This window comes from Curcuma longa, chromosome 11 (genome assembly GCF_044706935.1).
Source record: "Curcuma longa cultivar G26 ecotype Majalengka, Jawa Barat chromosome 11, ITB_CL_G26_1.1, whole genome shotgun sequence".
Classification (NCBI taxonomy): domain Eukaryota; kingdom Viridiplantae; phylum Streptophyta; class Magnoliopsida; order Zingiberales; family Zingiberaceae; genus Curcuma; species Curcuma longa.
In genome coordinates this window covers 17,928,055-17,950,858 of record NC_133871.1, presented here as the reverse complement: position 1 = coordinate 17,950,858, position 22,804 = coordinate 17,928,055, and the positions used below count along the sequence as shown (strand labels likewise).

The following is a 22,804-nucleotide window of genomic DNA, read 5'->3' as shown; positions in this document are numbered from 1 at the left end:
GTTTGAGGAACCATATCGACTAAATTGGTCAAACATATAATAATACATCAGTCCATTCTATTCCATTACAATTCATTTCCATTCCTATTCCCATTCAATTTCATTCTCTCCTGTCAACTATGACTCAGGAAGCAATCAGCAAAGAGATCAAATCAACATATTTTCTAATATTCATATCAGTCTTCACAGGTTTTAGATACATGCCATTTTTTTTCCATGTGTTTTTTACATCGAAACCCTGAAAAGACTCCAGCTCTGCTATCACATTGACAAAGTTGAAGCTTAGTTTTCAGATGTCTGCAATGGATGCAAATCTAACACTGAAATCAAAGTTGATGCAAGTCAACTGTGTCGCGTTTACTATCAGCTTCATCGTGAGTGTATATGTACCCTATAACAAAAACACATGAGCAAAAACCAATCTGGTACAGCACTACAAGTGTTCAGCCAAAATGGAAGCTACAATTAGCATCATCAACAAAAACATGGCATGACTTGAGGGATTGAATTGATGGCAAAAATTGGGGAAGTGGATAGTGCTCTACACTTTTACTTCCAGCTATGCATGATTGCTGCAAAAATTAGCAACAGGCAGACTACAAACGCGAATATAACAAGAAAACATGTTATTTAAACAGACAGTGCATAGTTGCAGCACCTCAATGGTTGATAGGTTGTCTTGTTTAGGATACTTTAGAATGAGAGTGATCTCACATAATGCATATAGGTATAGATGAGCTCCCACACAAGGTTTCAAGTTAAAATGGTACAAGATTATTTCATTTTGTTGGGCATTTTGTGCAATTTGGCACCCACCAAGCTAATTCAGGAATCAACTTGTTGGGCCAATATGACTTGGTTAGGACCTTTTCAAGTTGGGAGTGGCTCGAAATGCACATATGAGGTTTCAGAATTTCATGTGAAGATAATACAACAAATTTGGTTTCAGAATCAACATGTTAAAAGTAGAAGTCAAATGCAGAAATAAGTTAGATCATCATGAAATTCTATAAACCTCTCTGAAGCCATACTCTCAAATTAAAGTAAATATCATTAACTGGTAGTCGGAAAAAATTAAGTTGTTCACACAAAAACTTTAAACATGGCTACTTACTGGAGGGGTAAATGATGGCAAAGTCTGCTGATGAGATAATATGAAATCACCGTTTAAGATTGGGCAGGATGTTTCTTCACAAAGATCATGAATTTCTTCGTGAACAAGAAAGCCAAAATACTTGACATCAATTACCAACATCCCTCCAGAGATTGGAGCTCCTGTTCAGAACATTGAAGTGATGAACTTGTGCTTCAAAAAGGTAAAGCAATTTCTATTAGCTATCAATGAAAATTTACAGTTCATGTGCACTACAATTCATTGCAAAACAGTTGCACAAGTTAAGCATACTACTATCCGCTTCTTGCTTCTTTAGATATAAATGATAGACGAGTAGTCAACATTTTAATTTTAAAAAAAAAAACACATGCCCATTCAACAGGATTCACAGGGAGCTGCTTGGTAACTTTCTTAATTTAATCTGCATAATGAAACATGTGCTGTATATATTTACTGATAAATGAGAACGGAATCCTCTCCTCTCCTACCCTATCCCATCCTATTAGATTGTAGTGCCTTAATTCAAAGAAAGAAAGAAATAAAGGGAGCCAATCGACTTAATGGGAAATAGTCGGCTAACTTGAATTCAGACGTTAAGGATCAACAACCATAACAAATTGAGCAACCTAGAAGATGTCTATGAATAACTAGGTCCTTTCCAACGAGGTGCTCTCGAGCTAGCACAACCTTTCATCAAGAGCCCAGTTGTCCAGTGAAAGCCTCAAATCAAAGGATGGAAAAGGGGGGAAAATCCCAGTTCTTAATCTTCTTCTCTCTTGTTCTGTTTCTGAGAGTTTTAAAATTTTACCTAGTTCAGACTTAAGCAATTATATGAGAAAGGCATTGCACGAAGCTTTCTTACGGACAAAAATTTCTTACTGTTGATGTAGAACACCTCCTTGAAACTCAAACCACAGGATATAATTTTTATCGAAAAAAAAAAGCAAGCATGCAATGCTGAGAAATTCTTGGTACTCACAACAACCAAACTCAAGACAGAGAGGAAGAGGAAGAAGATTTCAAAAATTAAAATGTTTTTTATTCAATTCTGTGGTTCGAGAGTCTCACTGTTTTTTAATTGACAACTCATATGCTTGAATGGCTGTCCTATGGTTCAAGCCTTGATCACTTGCTTTGTATAGGCATTGTAAATACTAATACCTGTCCTTCAGAACTATTAGAAGATAATTGGAGGATTATTGTATATACTATACCTTTCCTAATGATAAAAGGATACTTGAATTAATCATGGAATTTAATAAATTTATTGAAGCCTCTAGTCCCATGTGTTATACATCTCATTAAACTTGTTCCCCTAGTTGCTGTTTTGTTTCTGAAAGTTCCAAAAAAAATTTCCAGCGACTCAAACTTGAACAGTGGTGGAGTTAGACAATATATTCTGGGCAAAAAGTTTCAAGGAGATCGTTTTGCATCAACAGCAAGAAATATTTATCCTTAAGAAAGCTTCCTAGAAACACCTTGCCTGTTACCTTTGCTATATTTCTGAATCCACCTCCTCCTATTCTAACAGCACATGGCAATGTACATTCTCATGGGGTTACATACCTTTCTACAACTCCCCTCTAGATGAACCTGCCTATCCTTTATTATCAACATTGAGGTGTTATACTGTCTTCGAAGGGTATATCAAAGGTAAATCCTTTTCCAAATAGAACCTGCACTCGATGTTTGCATGGTATAGAAAAAAAACTAGATCTAGATCATATCCTTCTTCCCATCATCACACAATAAATTCCACCTACCTTTCTCGATTGCTATTATATCTTTTTACTTTTTGATTTGTTAAAACTAGCTCAATCATTGTCTTATACCCCATGTAAAGTCAAGAAGCACATTTGTGTATGTTCCAAAAATTAGCAATTCTACAAGGTGCAAAGTATCTAACTTACCAGCATTTGCTGTAATCTTAAATTTAGCTGGCTTGCCCCGTGCAATTGGATCAGGTGATATTTGAACACTGCTGACCTTCACCAGATAGTCAGCTTCTTTGTCTGCAGATGACAAAAATCTATTGGCAAACGATTTGTGCATAGTATACAAATGTTTCAGAAAAAAAAAGATGATGGTTAATAGCTGGAGGATCATGATTGTGTAAATAATCAATGTAATTGTTATGGTATGGTAAACATAATCCAAAGCCTCGTGGGGTTTCATTTGTACTGCACTGTAATATTACAAGGATTTCTTCAAAATTGATCAAATTTGAAACAGAATAACTAACTGTTAATGCACGATTTCCCCTCCACAAAGCATCATTGTAGGGTTCCATTTTTTACTTGACTGTAATATTGTATCTGATAGTCGATTCATAAAATCCCTTCTAAGACTAGTTTCTGTGATGGGAGAGAAGGAAACCCCAATCCCTCATCCGGAAAACCCAAAACTATTACCCAAAAGAAGCAATTTTCTGCAACACCAAGTTGAATGCTGGACTAAAAACGATATACAATGGAATAAGCCCAAGTCGAAACAAATTGAACTGATCGATCCCCTCCTCCAGATATAATCAGTAACCAAACAACACGGAGGAGCAATCGTGAAAGAAAACAAACCAAAGGAATCGAATGAACTATACGCAAGAGAAAAAAAAGGAGCAGCGAAAGGGAAACAGGAACTCACTGCAGTACTGAAAGTCCGTGGAGGCGCCGTGCCGAGGGATGAGTAGAAGGAAGAAGAAGAAGGAGGAGGCGGAGAAGAGTCGGTGGGAAGCTACGGACGCCATTGTTCGAATTCGAGAGAACGAAGGGGATTGGGGAAGAAGCAGAAGCCCTTTCCGGGCCTTTATACAGATTAAAAGTTGCGGAATTACAATTCTACCCTTACCCATCAAGATATTTACTTGGAATTAAATTATTAAAATACTTTAATTTTCAACTGCCGGATCGACTTTATAATTAAACTAAAAAATAAAGATAATATTTAAAGTACCTTTTGTGATTGGAAATGTGACAGGATTTTATGGAGGGAAGGAGGACAATTTCGACCTAAAAAAAGTTTTTATTTTTATTTTTTAAAATTTAAAATTAGTTCGATGCCACGTCATAAATTAGCTAGAGTTGATTTTTAAGCTGCCAACTAACACAAAGGTTTTATTTTTAAAATTAGTTTTTTGCCAAATATAGTATGGGACAATAATCTTAAAAGTTTTTTTCCCTAAAATAGTACTAATGGATGTTGACTTATCAGTTATCACCTAATTGTCAAAATAAAAATAAAAATAAAAATAATAAAAAAATATATATTTTTATCATAAGATGGTCGTAATAATAGGTTATTGAATACAAAAGATAAATCCAAAACATAAAATAAATAAAGGACTAAACTTCTTTTGAGCTTAACTTTGTAAATCGAAAAAATTTTAAACGATATTATTTATCTAAGACTAAATCATTACGGATTTAATTCGAATAAAAAATTATACATCAGTGCTACTAAATTTTAACTCTATCAAGATTACACATGGCCATGGAGAATTTATTATTCATTATAGAGCTATAAATACAGAATGGCAACTCTTGCAAATAAAGAGTAGAAAACACAATTAAACAATGTGAAAAAAAAATTGAGTCATAAAACTAAATACTCTTGCCATCCAATACTGAAATAGTCATGAGCTCTAATGTTCAAGTATTTAAATAAAAAATGGAAGTATTTCAATATATATATTTTTTATTTTATTTTATTTTTTTGTCTCCTATGTGTTTTGATGCTCACGTAGAATTTCTTCCAAAGAAATTATGTCTACAATGGCAGATCATTCGCCATCTTCTGCACCAAAATCTGGCTCAGGAGGCTTGGGCAATGGCACTATGGTCGAGGCACTGCTACTCCGCCGCCTATAAACTCCTCTTAGCACGTTGGCTGCAAACCGAGAGGCGTGGATGGTTGCACCAAGACTGGGAGCACCGATGCCGACCATCTCGGCCATTTCCTCCCTCCGCCGGATCTCTGCCGCCTTCCTCTTCGAGTAGCGCCTCCACGCAGCTTGGATGAAGCAGGATGCCCATGTCCTCCACTGCTGTGAGTAGAATCTGAAGGTGTGCTGCAGCTGCCTGCTGTGGAGCCTCCTGAACTGGCCTGCCACAAACTTCAGTTCATCCGCAATCAATGCAAAGGCTTCCACCTCTGACAAGGCTCTCACAGTTCTGGTGGAGGATGGAAGGCTGGATCCAGACTTGGGATCCAAAGCCCACGTCAACAGCTCTTCGCCGCAGAAGTCACCCTCCTTCAGTATGCTCCTGTTGAAGAACCCACTTCTGCCACCATCTGTGGTCACGCTCTCCAATTGGCCACGGATTATGAAGAGCATTTCGTTAACGGGATCGCCTTCTCTTGCGACGTAGGTCCACTCTGTGTATAGACTTGGTTTGAGCCTTTCACATATCGCCTCGAGCAGCCTCTCGTCCATGTTGGCAAACAGAGTCACCTGAGGATGAGCAAGAGGTGATCTAGCAAGTTTACGGGAAGTCATTTGAACAGACAAGCAGGGCTACGTACCCTTCTGACCAAACCTAAACAAAGATGGCGCTTGATGTCTCGTCTAAGGTCCTTGGGTAGATTTTGAACCAAGCTTTCTTCATCTACTCCCCTTGTCTCTAACCATTTGTATTGATCATACCTCCGAACGCGCTCTCGGAGTTCTTGTGGCAACAAGCGATGGTGCATCCACTGCTCTGAGTCGCGCCTTTTCAATCTCATCTCTTCAAGTCTTAGTGTCAGTGACTGAAGAAAAGTCTGCAGCAATGAAGAAGATGAACATCAAAGTCTGCAGAAAAGCTAACATCAAAGCTAATTTTTAAGAGAAAGATGTTAAAGGTGAATAAGAAGAAGATTGGCCATTTAAATTACCTGCATATTTCCAATTAGTAGTGCAAAGAGAATAAGTCCAAATATAGCAAGTGATATGGAGAATATGACCTCTCCTGGATAAGTGCTTGTTATAAGACCTTGGCCAAGGGTACTGTTGCAGGCATATGATGTTAGTTAATGGAATTTGCAAAATCAATTCAGCTTTTTTTTTTACTTGAGTATGTGCAGAATTTAGAAGGGCAGTTCCATATATATATATATATATATATATTTACAAACTTTTTGTAGTTTGAGACATCATAATACACTTATGATTAGCTACCCAAGTTAAATAGATTTTGAGTTAAAAGTGCAGGAATGGAGGCAGTGTACACTAGATAACTGGAGCTTCTAGATAGGGGTTGCATTTCTTCGTAACAGACATTACATGGCAGCTGGGTATACGTAAGAATTGGAAGTAAAAGAGAGAATGAAAAAGGGAAACTGATACATCAGTTTTAGTTTCTAGATTCAACTTAGAGTGTCTTAAGGCATGAAAAGGGGATTTGGAATTCACAAAAAATTTAACTTCTCATAGTTCAATGTTTGTTTATTATAATACTATGCAAGTTATGAAAGCTTTAAACTGAATTATTAGCAATATTGAGGTGATGGCATCGATCAAGTACTTGTGAATATAATTCAGCATGGCATTGGCAGTTCATTACCTACCAATATTGAGAAAAGAAAAGAAGCCCACCTGAGGTTTTGCAAGCCCCAACATAAGCAATAGCAAAGTTTGGAGATGGAGTAAGTGGACGAAACAATTCCAGATGTTAAACACTGTGTATAAATTCCAAAGTTGAATTCTGTATTGTCATCTGATAGTGAGCAGTGCTGCTCAAGGGCTGTCTTGCTGGCATTCAGCCATATATCATAGCCATCTAGATATTCATTGCCACAGTATAAATAGTTCACGTCACATCCTTCAAACATCTTGCAAGCTGTTTGCCAGCAGTCATTTTCACGGTTTACCGATAATAAGTACCAGAACGCACCAACTACCTGCAAATTGACAAAAACATTAAAAGTGGAATATAAGCAGAATTCATGCAAAGTTGATTAGTAGCGAGGCAGTTCAATAAGGAAATATTACAATCATGTTTAGATCACAAACGATAATTCAGAGAATGTTCCTGAGAAGTTACACAGACAGAAGAGCAATTGGTAGACTTGCCAAATATAACCACAAAGAAGATACAAACAAGTTCGATGAAATGGAATTAGTTACTTACATGACCAGCAAGCATATACCATAGTAGATAATACACTGCACCAGCCCAAGCAGTTTCAGCAAAGATGCCAGCAGTTCTTCTCAATTCTATTGTCAAAGGAAAAGTTCTAGCCATTCTTGGTATATACTGAAATGTGATGATGAATAGTAATGAATTCTTTATATCTAGTGCACTCGAATTCTTTGAACCATTAAGGTAACTCCAAACCACAACCTGAAAATTTGTCAATAGATTAGCACTGTAAATTCTTGGCACAATCAAAATTTCCAATATGAGCACAGTAGAGAACTTACATCTTTTACTTTATATCAGATAAGAATATAAGTCATGTATCTATAGATTGCAGAATAACAGAATAACTAACTAATGTAAAAACAAGAAACTTAAACCGGTTAATATGATAATTGGGTAATTAGACACGGTAATAAGATCATTGAACATTTGCCTTAGTTTGCGTTGGCTAGCAACTTAACGCAACCCTCCTCCTTTATCCGGGCTTGGGACCGGCCATGACGGGTTTAATTTGTCATGCGCAGAGTTTAGACACGGTAATAAGATGACCGGGTAAATTGGAGTGCAAATCTATCATGTCCGAGTTATTACATAGAATGCTAAAACAAGTTATAAGTTATAACAACAGATTTGATATTAACAATTTGTTCTTTAAAAGTGGCATATTGGGACATAATGACATCACAGAAGAAGTGGGAGTCAACTTGGAAGTGTTTAGTAAGCCTGTTCATGAAATACCAGATGATTTGCAATGTAGATAGTTGTCCAATAATGTGTATTAATTAATTTAGTGTTATTAAAATCATGATCGTCAAGAAAGGTCTTAATCGACATAATTTCACAAGGGTGTGTATCATTTCTCAGTACTCAGCTTCAACACCAGATCTTGTTACAACATTTTGCTTCAAGTTTTGTTATGTTATCAAGCTGCCTCCAACATATGTAGAAAATCATGTAGTACACATTCTATCAATCATAGGCCTTGCATAATCATCATTACAAGAAACATCAATATCTAGATATCCATATTTACAAAAATTCTTTCCCTGGAGATTCCCTAATATATTGTACACTTCTTGGATTTTTGCATGAATTGATTTACAACTCAACTGCAAATGATATATTTAGTAACTGTAACAACACCAACTGCAAATGTTATAACTAGTAGCTGTATGATGAGTTTTTCTTTAATTTCAGTAACAAGAGCAATCTTCAAAGTCATTGTCTTTTGGCCACATATTATATTGTTGTACTATTGGAGTTTTTGCATATTTAGATCTAAGCATGTTGATTCTCTTTAGGAGGTTCTTGTAAAGGAGATTCATTACATAAGGAAATAGCGTGGTCTTGCAAATAATGAAATCCACTATTACTGATATAGGACTGTGAGCCCATCTATCAAAGTGAACTAGGATAAAGGGAGATGGAACATATTTATGAGACTAGGAGTAAATGATAACCGGTAATATTTACCAAATTCAAATGCTCCATAGTGAAACATAGTGAGTGTGGAGGAGGGGAACCTACATTATAGTTTCCAAAAAATGTACTCCTCTGATTGATAAGTAAGATTTGATGCTGCTCTTGCCTTATATCTCAATTTTTAGTATAAAACTGGGAAGGTAATACTTAAGATGTAATTAGAAGATTCAGATTTTGGACTTATATACCATACTAATGTCTTTGAGAAACAAGAGACAAACTATAAAAGCATCAGTTCTTCAAACCTGGGGAAGTGGTAGCACCGCAAGAAAATCAATGATGAAGTAGCGTTGCAAGTACCGAAATGCTATCTGCGTAGGGTCGATCACAAGCTCGCCTCTACCAAAAACACGGGATGATGGAGCAATGTAAGCAGTGCGAAACTGAATAGCCATACGAATGAGATAGAAGGCATCGACAAGTGTCCGCAATGCTGTAGATCTAGTTGCTAAATGTTGGTCTACACCAAGGCAGCTGGATTCTGCATCAGTTACAGGGAGATAGAAGAACAATGGATCTATTGCTACAGATAGAAAGCATGATGCCACGAACATCCTGTTCATTTTAAGGAGAAATGGATCTTGAGGATTAAATATCTTTTTCTCTGATGTCTTGAGATCTTCAGAGAAAACTGCTCTAGAAACACCAGATCGGAGGGAACGGCCAATTGATATAAGCCCTTCTGATCCCCTCATCACTCCTTTCCTAAAAGATTTAGAAGGATTATGAGACTTGTGACCAAGCCCCTGAATGTGAAACCCACATTTGTTCATTCTATCGGCTTCAGAAGCAAATGATACCCTTGGACTTGACTCCTCCAACCTACAACACAATTAACATATGGAGCATGCGCCAAAAATATCTATACTATTTTCTGATCCAAAAAGAACTCGAATGAAAGTTAAATAATCACACCTTACAAATTTCTCCTTCTGGCCTTCAATGTATTGTGATTTGTAACCACAGTCGAACATTTTTGTTTTGATATCATCCCCTGAAAATTGCAATAGATAGGAAGGTGATAGCCAAAGGTGAGACACAAGGAAATAAAGCAGCAATCAAATAAGTACTACAAAGTGAGTATTACTGCAATCTTGCTTTTTGATTTCCCAATTTTACCTCGCTAGTATTCCAACACTTGCAATCCCAGCATTATGATAACAGTATAGGATTTATATTCAACTCTCAAAGAGGAACAAACTGACATCCAAAGATGGAGACAAAATCATACAAATCAAGTCTAAACAAATTGCGATCCACTGAATCAACACCTGCAGGCACATGGAACATGTATCACTGGTGTTCATTTTGATATTTGAGTTGATTTTCCTCCCCCTCCCCTCCTATCTTTCCAACCAAGTAAATCGAACCTGAGTCTGAGGTCATCATTTACTTTTGAAGCAAGTAAATGAACAAATTTGGTTCCTTCAAATCTCAAGCTAAGGAATTGAAATTCTAGGTTATACTCTCAATCATTTCAACATAGTGCATAGTGCCAATTAACAAAGCCAACAAGATATAAACTTTTCTCTAGCCTCATCCAGAAGCTTTGTGTTATAAGCACGGCGATGAAATGGCAACATGGTTGTGTGCCTGGAAAGTGACAAGTGGCCGATTATTATATTTATTTTAGGAAAATTTCTAAGAACTTTTTAATCTTAAATTTGTAACGCCCGACTCAGGCCCCGATTGTAATCATCGACACCACTATTCTGACCTCATCGCCGCTCTTCAAAATTTCATCTTTCCTCCTCTTTACAGCAAAATCAATCACCATCCAAGAATGCTCACGGGAGAACAATCATGGAATGCATCTTCATCAACGGAAATGCTACATTTCCGTCAAACTCTAATGCTCGCAAAATTTCATCCCTGCTTGAGATCAGAACACGACCGAAAAGGACGCAGAGCAGAAATCAAAACAGACAGCGGAGGAACAGAAAAAGCGACCTAATCCTTCGCGGCAGGAGAACAAATCGACTTTGCAGCCGGGGAAAATCGACGAGAAGCAAAGCGATATTCCTAGGGATCGCTGGTCGCCGGCGACGGAGGAAGAGAAGGGCGGAGGAAATTGAATGGTTTATTAATGATTTTAAATGAGTGCGCCAGAGTTGAAATCGGGTTGGTCCACGGCCATTTACCCGATTAATCATAATTAGTTGAGCAATTATTTAGGTGCAAACTTTCTTTTAAAAAACGTCAAAGCACCGCCACAATACATTTCTTATATAAAAAATATCTTTATTTTAATATTATTACAGCAACTTAAATTATTTTAATTATTAATAATATATATATATATATTATATAAAATTAAAATTATTCAAATTTAATTAAAATTATTAGGCTGCTATAACAACTATATAATAGATGATATTAAAATTATTTTAATAAAATTTAAGAGTTCTTGATGTTAGAGCTCCTAGTAAAAAGGCTATTAGAGTTCATGTTGCTACTAGGGGTAAAGAAAGAGAGCACCTTAGGCTTTTTAGTTTAGGCGTTAGCTCCTCTCCTTATGTCGAGCTATTGAATTAATCGCCTATCGGTTCCCCTATAGTCATAGTCTCTCCTTATGTCGAGCATCTTTCAAACCTTTCCTTTTTAGTTTAGACATTGTCCTAATCTTCTGCAAGTCTACTGCATCGTAACCAACTCACCTATGCCCCGGGAGCAAAGGCATTGTCCTAATGAACACTAGAATCCTACACTCCTAATGAATACTAGAATCCTACACTCCTTGAAAAAAAAGAAATAGTTCCTAATGAACACTAGAATCCGATGCTCCTGACTGAAATATATTCAGGCGGTGCTGAGGCAAAAGTAGATAAAGTCTCAGCCGTACTTATATTTTTGGGACTTGAAATAGTTCCTAGTGAGGCAGGTGTTCCTCAAGTAGAATACTTTGGGGCTTGAAAAGTAGATAAATATACGCTCCCGCATAAAGGAGAATCCTACGTTGGCGCTGGAGCAGCTCCTCCTACTGTAGAAGAATCTGCTACAGTAGACTGTTATTGAGATTCGATCCTTACCCACTTTAACAATTCTGTTTCATCATAACTAACAAAAAAATGACTACGACAAAGGATAATATTGTCTCAGCTTCCCTGAGATTTGATCATTACCCACTTTAATAACTCTGTTTCGTCATAACTAATAAATAATTCATCTCTTTTACAAGGTAGAATCCACCATCCCAGAGGTTCCACATGGTCAGTCTCACGTCGGAAGAGGGTATTGTTCTTTGTTGATATTTGAACCCTTGACCTCTTCTAAAGTCTGCTTCATCGTAACCAAATCAGTTATACCCCGAGACAAAAAAAAAAAAAAATTCATCTCACCTCTTAGAAATCCGTCTCATCTTTTCCCATCACATTATAGCGAGACTTGAATTACTTATATGAGTTTACTTAAACATGGTTAAATTAGTTGAGATGCCAGCTTATTTTTAGGGGAAGGGCTAAAGTGTAAAAGTTTGAAAGTGTTTATGATATAGACTTTTGATGAGGTGGAGACTTTGGGTGGGGCGAAGTGGATAAATAACAAAATGGGCAGAGGCCACTTGGAACGCCATTTGATCCGTCACCGCATCGCCGGAGCTCCTTTCAAAACCCTAGCAAGTTCAGCGTTGCTTCGCCGCCGCCGCCGCTTGTAGCCGGCGATCCCATGGATCCAAGGAGGCCCAATCGCACCGTCAGCGATCCCAAAGTTCGCCAGGTCGGCTTCATCACTCCCGCCGCAACAACGCCGCCCCCACGCTCCGTATCCGACGCCCTTGTCTCATCCTCCTCCGCCGCGGCCGCTGCGTCCTCTCCTCCCACAGGGAGCTCTCTCTCCCCCGTCATGATCCCACCGGCCCGCCATGGCGCCTCGGACGGCCTCCCCGCCCGAGGCACCGTCCCTCTTGCTGCCCCCACTTCCGGCTCGTTGCTCCGCCGAGATAACCTTCAGATTCTGGTTGGTGTCAACGACCACAACGAGACGGAAGTTGTTCTTGGGACGCCCCCAATGACGTCGCCTTCCAGCAGGATCAACGACGCAGTCTCGGAGTTCTCCGACGATGCTTCTATGTCTCCGTGGTATGGTCGGAGTGAGCCAGACAAGCTTACTTCGTCCTTAACAGGGACAAACAGTGAATTAATGTTGTCGAAGTCTGTCGGTGCTGGTGGTGGGAGTGGCGGTGGTCATACTCCAAAGAGCCCTCTGACGACTGCATCGGTTGTGAAGACACTGCCTGGAATTTCAGGTACAAGTATTTTATTTTAAACAACTGTTATCTTCATCTGCTCATTATTTTTACCAACCGAACAATCTATATGTCGATTATATATTGTTGGAAGGCCCTGCTTCGCTGTTACTTGTTTCTTTGCTAGTCATGTTACAATAAAACTTTAGTTTGGCTAATGCATTTTGGTCAAGTACTGAAGGACACAATCTAGTGGAATTGCATGTTAGTAGGTATACAACATTTTGGGATCAAGCCTTCTTGCACAAGTACAATTGAATAACACATTTTGGTCATGCACTGAGGGAAGCAATCTAGTGCAAGTCCATGTTTGTAGATAGATATAAATCATCTTGGAGCTGAAGAAAGCTAATATGAGAAGGTCCAGCTTGCTCACTCAAGGCACAATTTGCCTAGCTCTTGTTGAGGTTGCTCACCTAGTTAGGGTGCAGGATGGATTTGAGGTTCTAAGCGTTAAGTAAGAACTAGGACTTCATGAGCTGCTGTTGTTCTCTCTATTTCTTTTGAGTTTTGAGATCATATCTTGTGATTAACTACCAAAATCACAGCCCATATTTGAAAGTTGACTTCAAGAACTGCTGTCAATCTCTCTATTCATTTTGAGTTTTCAGATCATATCTTGTAAATAACTACCAAAATCACAGTTCACATTTGAAAAGTCAACTACCATTTTTTTCTCAGACTGGTATTAGTAATTCTAAAAGCAAGAATAGTGGTGCTAAAGATATGATATCAAATTTCATCTCTAATGTTTCACTATTGGGGGTTCAGTTAATACTCTACTTGATTCGACCTCATCATATTATAATCTCATTTCCATGTTGATATGTTCAGAATTACCATGTCCCGTCCTTATATTATTCGACACATTTCCATTGTGTATCCTTACTGATTGCTCCCTAATCCTGGATTAGCGTAGTTGTTTGTAATTGGTGGTTTTAACTGAATTTGGCTGCTATTTCTATTTACAATTAGTGCATCTTTCAGAGAAACAAGGAGGAACATTGGGGATACAAAATGATTTGGCAGAGGCACCAAAGCCACTAAAGGAGAAAACAACAAAAGCTGAGCGGCGTGCTCTCCAGGAGGCCCAACGTGCTGCAAAAGCTGCTGCAAAGGAGGCTGGTCAGGCACTGATTCATTTTCTTGAGTTTAATAGTTATCAAAGCTGGAGCTGAATATTACACTTCGTTCCTTACATTGCTACTTCATATCATGGATTCATGATGTTATTTTAGTTAAATAATCCTTAGCTGCCTTTTTGCTCTTTGTAAATATCAAATTGATTAAGCTAACTCAGGAAGTGATAAATTATGACAGAACAAACTAGCTAATGAGTTCACTGCTTTGGCTTTCATGATGTTTTCATTTACTTATCAGTTTTGATCTAGGTGTAAAAACTGATTCAATTATGGTTGACACTTTGGTCTGTGCTTGGGACATGAAGTCCACCACTTTTCTTGGATTTATCTACTATGATCTCAGTCTAAAACTCTTAGTTGTAAATTATGCACTGCTATATCTGGACCCTGCTGATATAGATTATTCCATTATAATTCTTTTGATAAAAAAGAAAGTCAACATTACCATTTTATCAAAACATGTTACATTTATTCTCATAAAAAATGTACAGTTTAAGATATTTTGTATCCTCATCATCTGTGTTAAAAGAGAAATCATTGGTACTTAAGGTTTGTCTATTTGCCTAGATAAGTCGATTTGAGTAGTTTCTCTTATTAGGGACTGTTAATTTCCCCCCTTGTTTTTTCTTCATTCAACCATGAAATCCTGTAGATATTGGCTACCATGTGTAACCAAATATAGAATTTATCTTCTTGTCATTACCTTGTTGTTTGGTTTTCTATTTGTATATTTGAACTTAAAACTAAACTATGCCTAGCATTCTACTTCTGTAGGAGGTGGAGTTCCTGCTAACACACAGCAAGGTAAATCAGTTAAACCTTCACAAAAGAAGGATGCCCCTCAAGTTACAGCTCCACCTGGATCTTCTGAAAAGAAGGTTGTCGATCGTCCCATTGAAAAAGATCGCAAGAAAGATGTTCCTCCTCCACGTATGCAATTTGATGATAAACACAAGGTTGAGAAAGTGAAGCGGCGAGCAATGGTTAATCAATTTGAAGCAAAAAATAGAGTTGAATTGTTCCGGCATCTGCCTCAATACATACATGGAACTCAACTTCCAGATCTTGAAGCAAAGTTTTTTCAACTTGATGCAGTCCATCCTTCTGTTTACAAGGTACCCTACTCATTTTCACTTTTGTGATCAGTAGAAAATTGAGGTTCTTTCTAACTTTGCCAAGGCCATTAGGAGTATAGTATTGCTTAATAGGGTAACCAACGTTGTTAAAAGCATTAGGGTAATACAGTATTATGTAGTGGGTTAGTACCTCATCAGCATTCTAGATTTAGGGTTTTATTATGAGTCTCTCTCTCTCTATATATGTAATGGTAATGATCTTACCCTCAAATGTTAAATGTTATTGAATGTGCTACTAAACCAAGGATTAAAATCTCGTGCCGAGCCGGTCGAAACGGGCGAAACTTTTCGTTCTGCCCGCCAATCGGCACCGGCACGACCCGGCACCAGCCCAGCCCAGCCGCCGGAGTCGCGCAACCCCGGCGACCGCGCCGGAGTGGTCGCGCGACCCCGACGACGGTGCCAGAGGGGTCGCGATACCCCATGGCCGCGCTCGGAGGGATCGCGCGACCCCTTCAGCACAACCGCATGGTCGCGCGACCACGGCGGCCTCGCCGGAGGGGTCGCGTGACCTCGTTGGCCTCGTCGGAGGAGTCGTGCGACCCCTCCGGCGCGGCCGTGGGGTCGCAATCGCGCGACCTCGCCCGCGCGTGCCGAGATCACGGGGGGAACTGATTTTTTTAATTAAAATGATTAATTTAATTAAATCTTAATAAAATTATTTAATTAATTATATATTTTATTTAAATGTTAATAATTTTTATTTATTTTCTCATCCACTCCTAATCTAAATAAATAATCAACCCTAATCTAAATAAATAATCAAATATATTTCCTAAAATTTTAATCAAATTATCTCATTAATATATATAAAATTTTATTTAAAATTCTAATAAAATTTTATATATTCTTAAAACCCTCTATAAGGGCCGCGGTGCTACGACGGCCTCCACGACTTTTACAACCGCAATTTTTTTTTAATTTTTTCATTTAGTTAATTTTTTATTTTTAAAATATATATTTTTAAAAAACAAACTATTATTAATAGTTATAAAATATTAAAAATTATTTCAAAATTTTTAAATAATTTTAAAAATTATTAAATATTTTATAAAATAATTTAATTTTTAAAAATAATTTTAAAATTAAATATAAATTTAAAATAATCTAAAATTTTAAAGAAAATATAATTCTTAAACATTTTAAATAAATTTTTTAAAATTAAAAATTTACAAATACATTCAAAAAAATAATTTAAGATTTTAAAATAATTTTATAATTATTTTTAACCTTTCAAATGATTTTATAATTTAAAATTTTTTAAAATAATTTTTATAATAAGTATTATCTTATGAGAAAATATTGAAATATAAATTCAACATTTCAACATATAAAACATATTCAATAATCAAATATTAATAAAATTAATATATATTTATATTTAAAATTTAAAAAATACCGAAACTATATCGGCACGGCACGATACGATACCGAAACCGTATCATTCTGGTCCGGGAGCGAAACCTCGGCACGGGTCGAGATTTTAAACCTTGTACTAAACGTATACCATGGATATTAATCTATTAGTGAGAAATCTACAACAAGATGGGTGTCCCATTTATATAGGTTTGTGATGCAGTCTAAAAATTATTGACAAGTGTTTTTAAAGTCTTAAAGTGATAAAAAAAATTATAAATTTGTTTAGTTTTTAGCCTTTTTTTAAACTTCCAATCTGTTATGAAAGATAGGCATTTTTTTTTTGATGACTTGGTTGCATTATGAATTTTTTAAAAAAGGATTATGATCCAATATAATAGGTTTCCTTTGTGACATTGAGTTTGGGATTAACATGGTGTTTTTCAATTTTATTCTTTTAATGTTCTTGTGTTGCATGAATTGGCATCAAAGCTAAAATGTCTAAGTTCGTTCTTTCACTCTCCTCTTGTGCACAACAACCAATTGCTTCCTTAAACACAATTTCTCTTCTTGATCCCGAGCTTGAGTGGTTTAGTCATTCATCTCGAAGTGTCATCCTTGTGCTTTTCTCCACCAATGCAGAGGTCAGGCCATGATAATAAATATAATAAATCTAGCCAAGAAAGATCTCTCCTTCGCTTATTGTTCGCAGTGAGGCCTATGCTCACTTCATTTCCCTTTTGATTTCCTTCCCTCGTAGGAAGCATGCCCATACATGTCAAATTAATATTGGGTTGAGTTAGATTTGATGAGAGACTCAAGCCTTAAGGAGACTTTAACACCTCAATGTATCTGTTGATATTTGCTGATTATTTGTATTGGTTCTTAATTCCCAGATGTCAGTACCATTAATTAAGCTTAGAAAATTTGAGCTGCATGATTCATGCCAATCAAGTTATCTATTCTGTAGTTTCATTAGGCTTGGTGTAACATGTAAGATCCAAACTACTTTCAACTTAGATTTTGTAGTTGTTTGGGCATCCAAGAGTGGTAGTAAAAACTAATGATTACTAGCATTTTGAGGGGAGGTTTAATAAAGAAGCAGATGTAGAACATAATTAAGGGGGGAAATTGCTTATAAACGTTATGTCATTGTTATCAGACATTTTCTTATATGAGAAGGGATAGTAATATGATTGAAGCTTTATGTCTTTGTTAATTGAAGTGCCTTTATTTCTTCGAATCTCTTAGGAATTATTGATTAGCAACCACCACTTCAATTGTTTTAATTAGGAAAAAATTCAGAAATGAAAATCACCCATAAGAATCTTTGGTTAGTCAATCAAGCCAGTATTGGTGCTTGGTAATTTTTCTCAAAGATCGAATATCTATTATTCTGTGTCGCTTGCTATTCCTACCTTTGTAAAATCCTTTTCAAGTTCATTACTTTGTGATCTCAAGTGATGCTATAGTTAGTTAAACTTTTTTACATTTATAATAACAGGGAATCTTTTAGATATAATTTTACAATGAATTGATAATTTGATAAAAATGCTATCAGGTAATTTATAACAAAAAAGGAAACACTTCTTTGTACTTTTTATAAAAGCAATAAATAACTCAAATGCTATAATACAGTTTTGGAAGGCATAATGAACATTGCAATTTTTTTATTAAAGCCTTAAACATTAAATCAAAGAAGGGGAGCTTGATGCAACGGTAAAGTTGTTGCCGTGTAATCTAGAGGTCATGGGTTTGAGTCTCAGAAACAACTCTTACAAAGTAGGATAAGACTGCGTACAATAGACCCTTCCTTGGGACCTGCATCAGCGGGAGATTCGTGCATTGGGCTGCCCTTTTTTTTATAATGAATTACCTTTATCCCGGACATTTTTTTAATCTATCCTGTAAAATTGCTCAAATACACTGAATTTTGTCTTGAACAATGACATACAGAATTCTCTCATTGATCTGGCTGCTTGCACTTATCCTCAGGTTGGACTTCATTACTTGTCTGGAAAGATATCTGGTGGCAATGCTCGTTGTATTGCGATGCTTCTAGCATTTAAAGAGGCAATTAATGACTACTCTACACCTCCTGAAAAAGCTTTTGTCCGAGATCTAACTGCAAAAATTAGTAGTTATATCTCATTTCTGATTGAATGTAGACCACTTTCAATTAGTATGGGAAATGCTATCAAGTTTCTAAAGCATAGGATTGCTAAATTACCACTTGCTATGTCAGAATCAGATGCTAAATCCAGTCTCCAATCTGATATTGATCGTTTCATAAATGAGAAAATAGAAATTGCTGATAAGGTTATAGTTAGGCATGCTGTTGCCAAGATCAGAGATGGGGATGTTCTTCTAACATATGGACTATCCTCTGTTGTCGAAATGATATTAATATATGCCCATGAGCTTGGTAAAGATTTCCGTGTCGTCATAGTTGATTCACGCCCCAAACTTGAAGGGCAGGTATTGCTCCGCAGACTGATAGCCAAGGGACTTAACTGCACGTATACACATATAAATGCAATTTCATACATCATGCATGAAGTCAAGCGGGTTTTTCTAGGAGCTGCATCAGTACTATCTAATGGAACAGTCTACTCAAGAGTGGGGACAGCATGTGTAGCTATGGTTGCAAAGGCATTCAATGTTCCTGTTTTAGTATGTTGTGAGGCATATAAATTTCATGAAAGAGTGCAGCTAGATTCTATATGTTTCAATGAGCTAGGTATACATGCAATCTGGGTTTGCTACTTGGATTCCTTAATTTATCTATCTTGCAAAATTGTTCTGCACAACTGCTTTTTATGCTTCTTTGCAGGTGATCCTGATGTAATTTTGAAAGTTCCTGGTCATGTTGCATCAAATTACCTGGAAGGTTGTGTTGACAATGACAATCTGCAGCTTCTAAATCTCAAGTAGGAAATATTTTGCCTTGCCAATAATTTAAGTATCAGGTTCCTTATAGGTGCAAAAGAAAACCTCAATTTTTTTATTGACAGCTACGATGCCACACCTTCTGATTACGTGTCAATGATTATCACTGATTATGGAATGGTGAGTTGCACTTTAATGTTATTTTATGGTTTAGTTTTTCCATATTGCTCGAGTATGCAACACTCTTAAGTTTATTTCTTCAATTTGATATTGTTTCTTGCATCAAGTAGCTACACAGAAGGTTGTGTCTGGCATGCTATCATAAGTTGCAAATAGTGGTCATATCTAAATGCTAAAGCAAATTTTAGTATCTAAAGTTGCTTAATGGAGTTACCACTTACCAACACTTATGATCTAGAAGATATTCTTTAACTCCCTCATTGCCAACAAAGCATGGACATTCCATGTCTAAGGTTGGTGGATGGGAACACTTTTATTTTCAGTTCACTTTGTATCCATTTAAGTTGAATGTGATTATTCTATCTAATAATTTGATCTTTAGGTGGACTATAGAGTCAGATCAGATCTAGCATTCATATGTAATGAAAAGTTGTTTGTATTCTTATATTAGGTAGTTAGCTCAATTTTACCATCATATTTTGAGTCTTAACTATTGCTGCCACATATGATATCCAAAATATGCTTATGGCATATAGGTTGTTTGCAAGGATTAAAGTGGCAATATCATCTATTAATTCCATGTTATAAGGTAAAGGCCTGTATCATAATCATCAAGCTATGCAACGTTATATCACTATTAATATTCAAAACAATTGAATTATTTTTTATTACATTGACTAAAGGATTTTTTGGTCTCTCTCTACCTATTACATCTTTAGTCTAATTGATTCAACCTTTTTTTTAACTAAATAATCTTTTAGATGCCTTTTAACTTGTTTGTAACATCATATTCTATTTTCTCTTATTTATTTATTTTATCATCTATCTATTTGAGATAGGCCTAATTGCTCTTTGATATTATTACAATAATACAACTTCTCTTAACTTTCTTACTCTTTTTTATTTTTTTTTCTATACTCGACCTTGGTGCCACGAAACTATGTTCCTTTTGCCTGTTGAGAGGTCATTTCATTTCTTTTTCCTAATTATTTTATGATCACTTTGGCAATTCTTGCCAATCTTTCAAAGCATCCTAGCTGAACATTATTGGAAATGCATGTGGGTATCTGTATTTCTTAGGACCTTTTTTTTTACAAAACTATTTACTCTGTGTATTTGATGCTTGTTATATTTTTGTACTAATAATGTGTTTTAGGTGCCATTACCTTCAGTGATTGATTTTAAAATGTACAACAACTATTAGAAGCATGGACAACAACAGACTATGTTATGATGAATTTTGCAATAGATGTTTATTTAATGCTTACTTCTTTTGCGTCCAATATATCTGGTTCTTTGATGCTTCTAAAACAGGCTTCATCACCTTGTGATTGTTTTTTCTTATGCAGCTCCCTCCTACCAGTGTGCCAGTTATCGTGAGAGAATATGGCCCTGATAACTTGTGGATATAAAAGTCCTTTTCTCCAACTGGCCTCACTATGAGATAATTTGCAATATGATGTTTTTAGTTTCATTTTGTTGTTAATGATAAATTAGGTTTCGAGTTAAATTACTTGACATATGAAAGTTCATATAATATTTCTCATGTTTCCTTTCTACTTAATGGTATGCTGGCAACTATTTCTTGCCTTTGCTTGTTTCAAACTCATTAATAAGAACCAGCAAAGAATGGGATCTCACTGCCTTCTAGGTTTATCTTAATTGGGATTTCTATACTTGTCTATCTCTCTCTTTATTTATATGAGTTGATTTTTTTTTCTTTTCTTATAAATTCTTTGTTCAAGGGTGAGTATTTTTAAAAAAATATAAAATATTTGCATTGATGTATAATGTGTTCATGACATGCAGTGCCATAGCATCATACCAGAAGATGCAAGTGATGATAGCAGGTAATTTTATTGAAAACACACTGGTTCTTTTATGATCATAATTTTGTAGAGATTATCTTCTATCAACTGAAGAGTCAATGATTCTAATAAGTTTCTGTTCCTGTGGCGATGTTTCATCCTGGTTTTAAATGCGGTGGGGGCAACAGACAGCTACATCTTTATGATTATACATTGGCCAAGCTGATAATTAGTCCAAAGCATTTTGGACCCACTTGAACTCCGATCATCTCTACCTCACTGCCTTCCCTCATTTCATGCCGGCTGTCCTGGAAGCTGGTTCTTGGCAAATGGACTCTGTTGATTTCCTCAATTCTCAGTGGCCACCTTGCCCTTCTTACCTCTAATGCTGGTTGGTTGATCAGTGAAGGCAGGTGCAAGCTTGATCTCTCCCTAAAGCTCTCATCTACGAATTGATGAACTCCAGTACAATGTTGTTTAGTGTGCTCTAACTGCAGAGTAGGTGTTTTTTTTAATAAGTATTTTCTCCTTTAAATGGCTATTTCTACGTGCTATTATTTGAGTAAAATCTCAACACTGAACTCGGCATCTTCTGAAGCTGAGGCAATTCCCAGAGTGCTCATGTGATTCTAGCTGGAGTTCAGTTTGGCAGTCTCTGTTGCTCCAAGAGACTTTGAGCTCTGAAATAGTTTTCCTTCCAAGTAAACAAAGCCATCGTAGAGTCCTCACCCAAATCCATATGAAAGTTCGTAATCTAATCACCAGATTTAGTGCCATCTAATCTCGATCATTTGCAACTAAATGGTTAATATTTAATGAACAATATTTGACAGCTGCATGTGTGCAGTAAAAGATGGAATTTGTCATTTTAGTAGTTCTATATAGTTGATTTTACGATTATCTATTAGAAGGTAAATCGAAAAATTGCAGTTGATCACTATAAGGGAGGGTATTGTTTTAGTTTTGTCAAAATTCAATGTTTGTATGCTATAATGAATTTATTTCGTAATAACTAAATCATCCTGTAAGAGCAATCACAAGCTACTCAAACTAGAATGTTGGCCATTAATTTGATGAAGCTAAATGAACTTGAGATGCAAAGAGGAAACAACTATGAGATTCATAACCCAAGAGATCTTGGAAATCAAGAATCAAAATTTGCTCCCAAAGCCTTTAGGCTAGTGAACTAAGAAAAAGCTTAGTCTTGTGGCTCGGTTATATTTCTCAATTCTGTTGATTTTATCTCACTTTAAATTTTAACACTAATAAATTTTAAGACAACTTCAAAACTTGAGGAGCCACTTCTAAAAATACCAAAAGTTCATGGGACAAATGAAA

The 22,804-nt window shown here is 36.4% G+C and overlaps 3 protein-coding genes across 3 annotated transcripts; 1 reads left to right on the top strand and 2 right to left on the bottom strand.

Moving 5' to 3' along the window:
* Nucleotides 1-149: 149 nt before the first annotated feature.
* LOC141841893 (MD-2-related lipid-recognition protein ROSY1-like) lies at nucleotides 150-3,865 on the bottom strand. The gene is made up of 4 exons (XM_074730091.1): nucleotides 3,755-3,865; nucleotides 3,025-3,126; nucleotides 1,115-1,275; nucleotides 150-391 (listed from the first exon to the last, which is right to left on the bottom strand). Exons 1-4 carry the CDS (start codon nucleotides 3,855-3,857, stop codon nucleotides 290-292), a joined length of 468 nt encoding a protein of 155 aa, XP_074586192.1. The 5' UTR covers nucleotides 3,858-3,865; the 3' UTR covers nucleotides 150-289.
* Nucleotides 3,866-4,889: 1,024 nt separating this feature from the next.
* LOC141838717 (putative cyclic nucleotide-gated ion channel 5) lies at nucleotides 4,890-9,686 on the bottom strand. The gene is made up of 7 exons (XM_074726274.1): nucleotides 9,628-9,686; nucleotides 8,958-9,534; nucleotides 7,219-7,431; nucleotides 6,684-6,988; nucleotides 5,984-6,095; nucleotides 5,633-5,869; nucleotides 4,890-5,561 (listed from the first exon to the last, which is right to left on the bottom strand). The coding sequence occupies exons 1-7, from the start codon at nucleotides 9,684-9,686 to the stop codon at nucleotides 4,890-4,892; spliced, it is 2,175 nt and encodes a 724-aa protein (XP_074582375.1).
* Nucleotides 9,687-12,249: 2,563 nt separating this feature from the next.
* LOC141841162 (uncharacterized) lies at nucleotides 12,250-21,298 on the top strand. Its single transcript, XM_074729290.1, has 7 exons — nucleotides 12,250-12,955; nucleotides 13,943-14,080; nucleotides 14,872-15,212; nucleotides 18,585-19,329; nucleotides 19,423-19,519; nucleotides 19,604-19,658; nucleotides 21,008-21,298. The coding sequence occupies exons 1-7, from the start codon at nucleotides 12,376-12,378 to the stop codon at nucleotides 21,068-21,070; spliced, it is 2,019 nt and encodes a 672-aa protein (XP_074585391.1). The 5' UTR covers nucleotides 12,250-12,375; the 3' UTR covers nucleotides 21,071-21,298.
* The last annotated feature ends 1,506 nt before the right edge of the window (nucleotides 21,299-22,804 follow it).

Coding starts and splice junctions, on each gene's coding strand:
- LOC141841893 (XM_074730091.1), bottom strand. CDS start 3,857: ATGGCGTCCGTAGCTTCCCACCGACTCTTCTCCGCCTCCTCCTTCTTC. Junction 3,127..3,754: donor CACGGACTTTCAGTACTGCA/GTGAGTTCCTGT, acceptor TGTCATCTGCAG/ACAAAGAAGCTGACTATCTG. Junction 392..1,114: donor TGCCATCATTTACCCCTCCA/GTAAGTAGCCAT, acceptor TTTTTGTTATAG/GGTACATATACACTCACGAT.
- LOC141838717 (XM_074726274.1), bottom strand. CDS start 9,686: ATGTTCGACTGTGGTTACAAATCACAATACATTGAAGGCCAGAAGGAG. Junction 6,096..6,683: donor TGGGGCTTGCAAAACCTCAG/GTGGGCTTCTTT, acceptor TGCCTGCAACAG/TACCCTTGGCCAAGGTCTTA. Junction 5,870..5,983: donor TACTAATTGGAAATATGCAG/GTAATTTAAATG, acceptor TCATTGCTGCAG/ACTTTTCTTCAGTCACTGAC.
- LOC141841162 (XM_074729290.1), top strand. CDS start 12,376: ATGGATCCAAGGAGGCCCAATCGCACCGTCAGCGATCCCAAAGTTCGC. Junction 15,213..18,584: donor TCCATCCTTCTGTTTACAAG/GTACCCTACTCA, acceptor ACTTATCCTCAG/GTTGGACTTCATTACTTGTC. Junction 19,330..19,422: donor TATATGTTTCAATGAGCTAG/GTATACATGCAA, acceptor GCTTCTTTGCAG/GTGATCCTGATGTAATTTTG.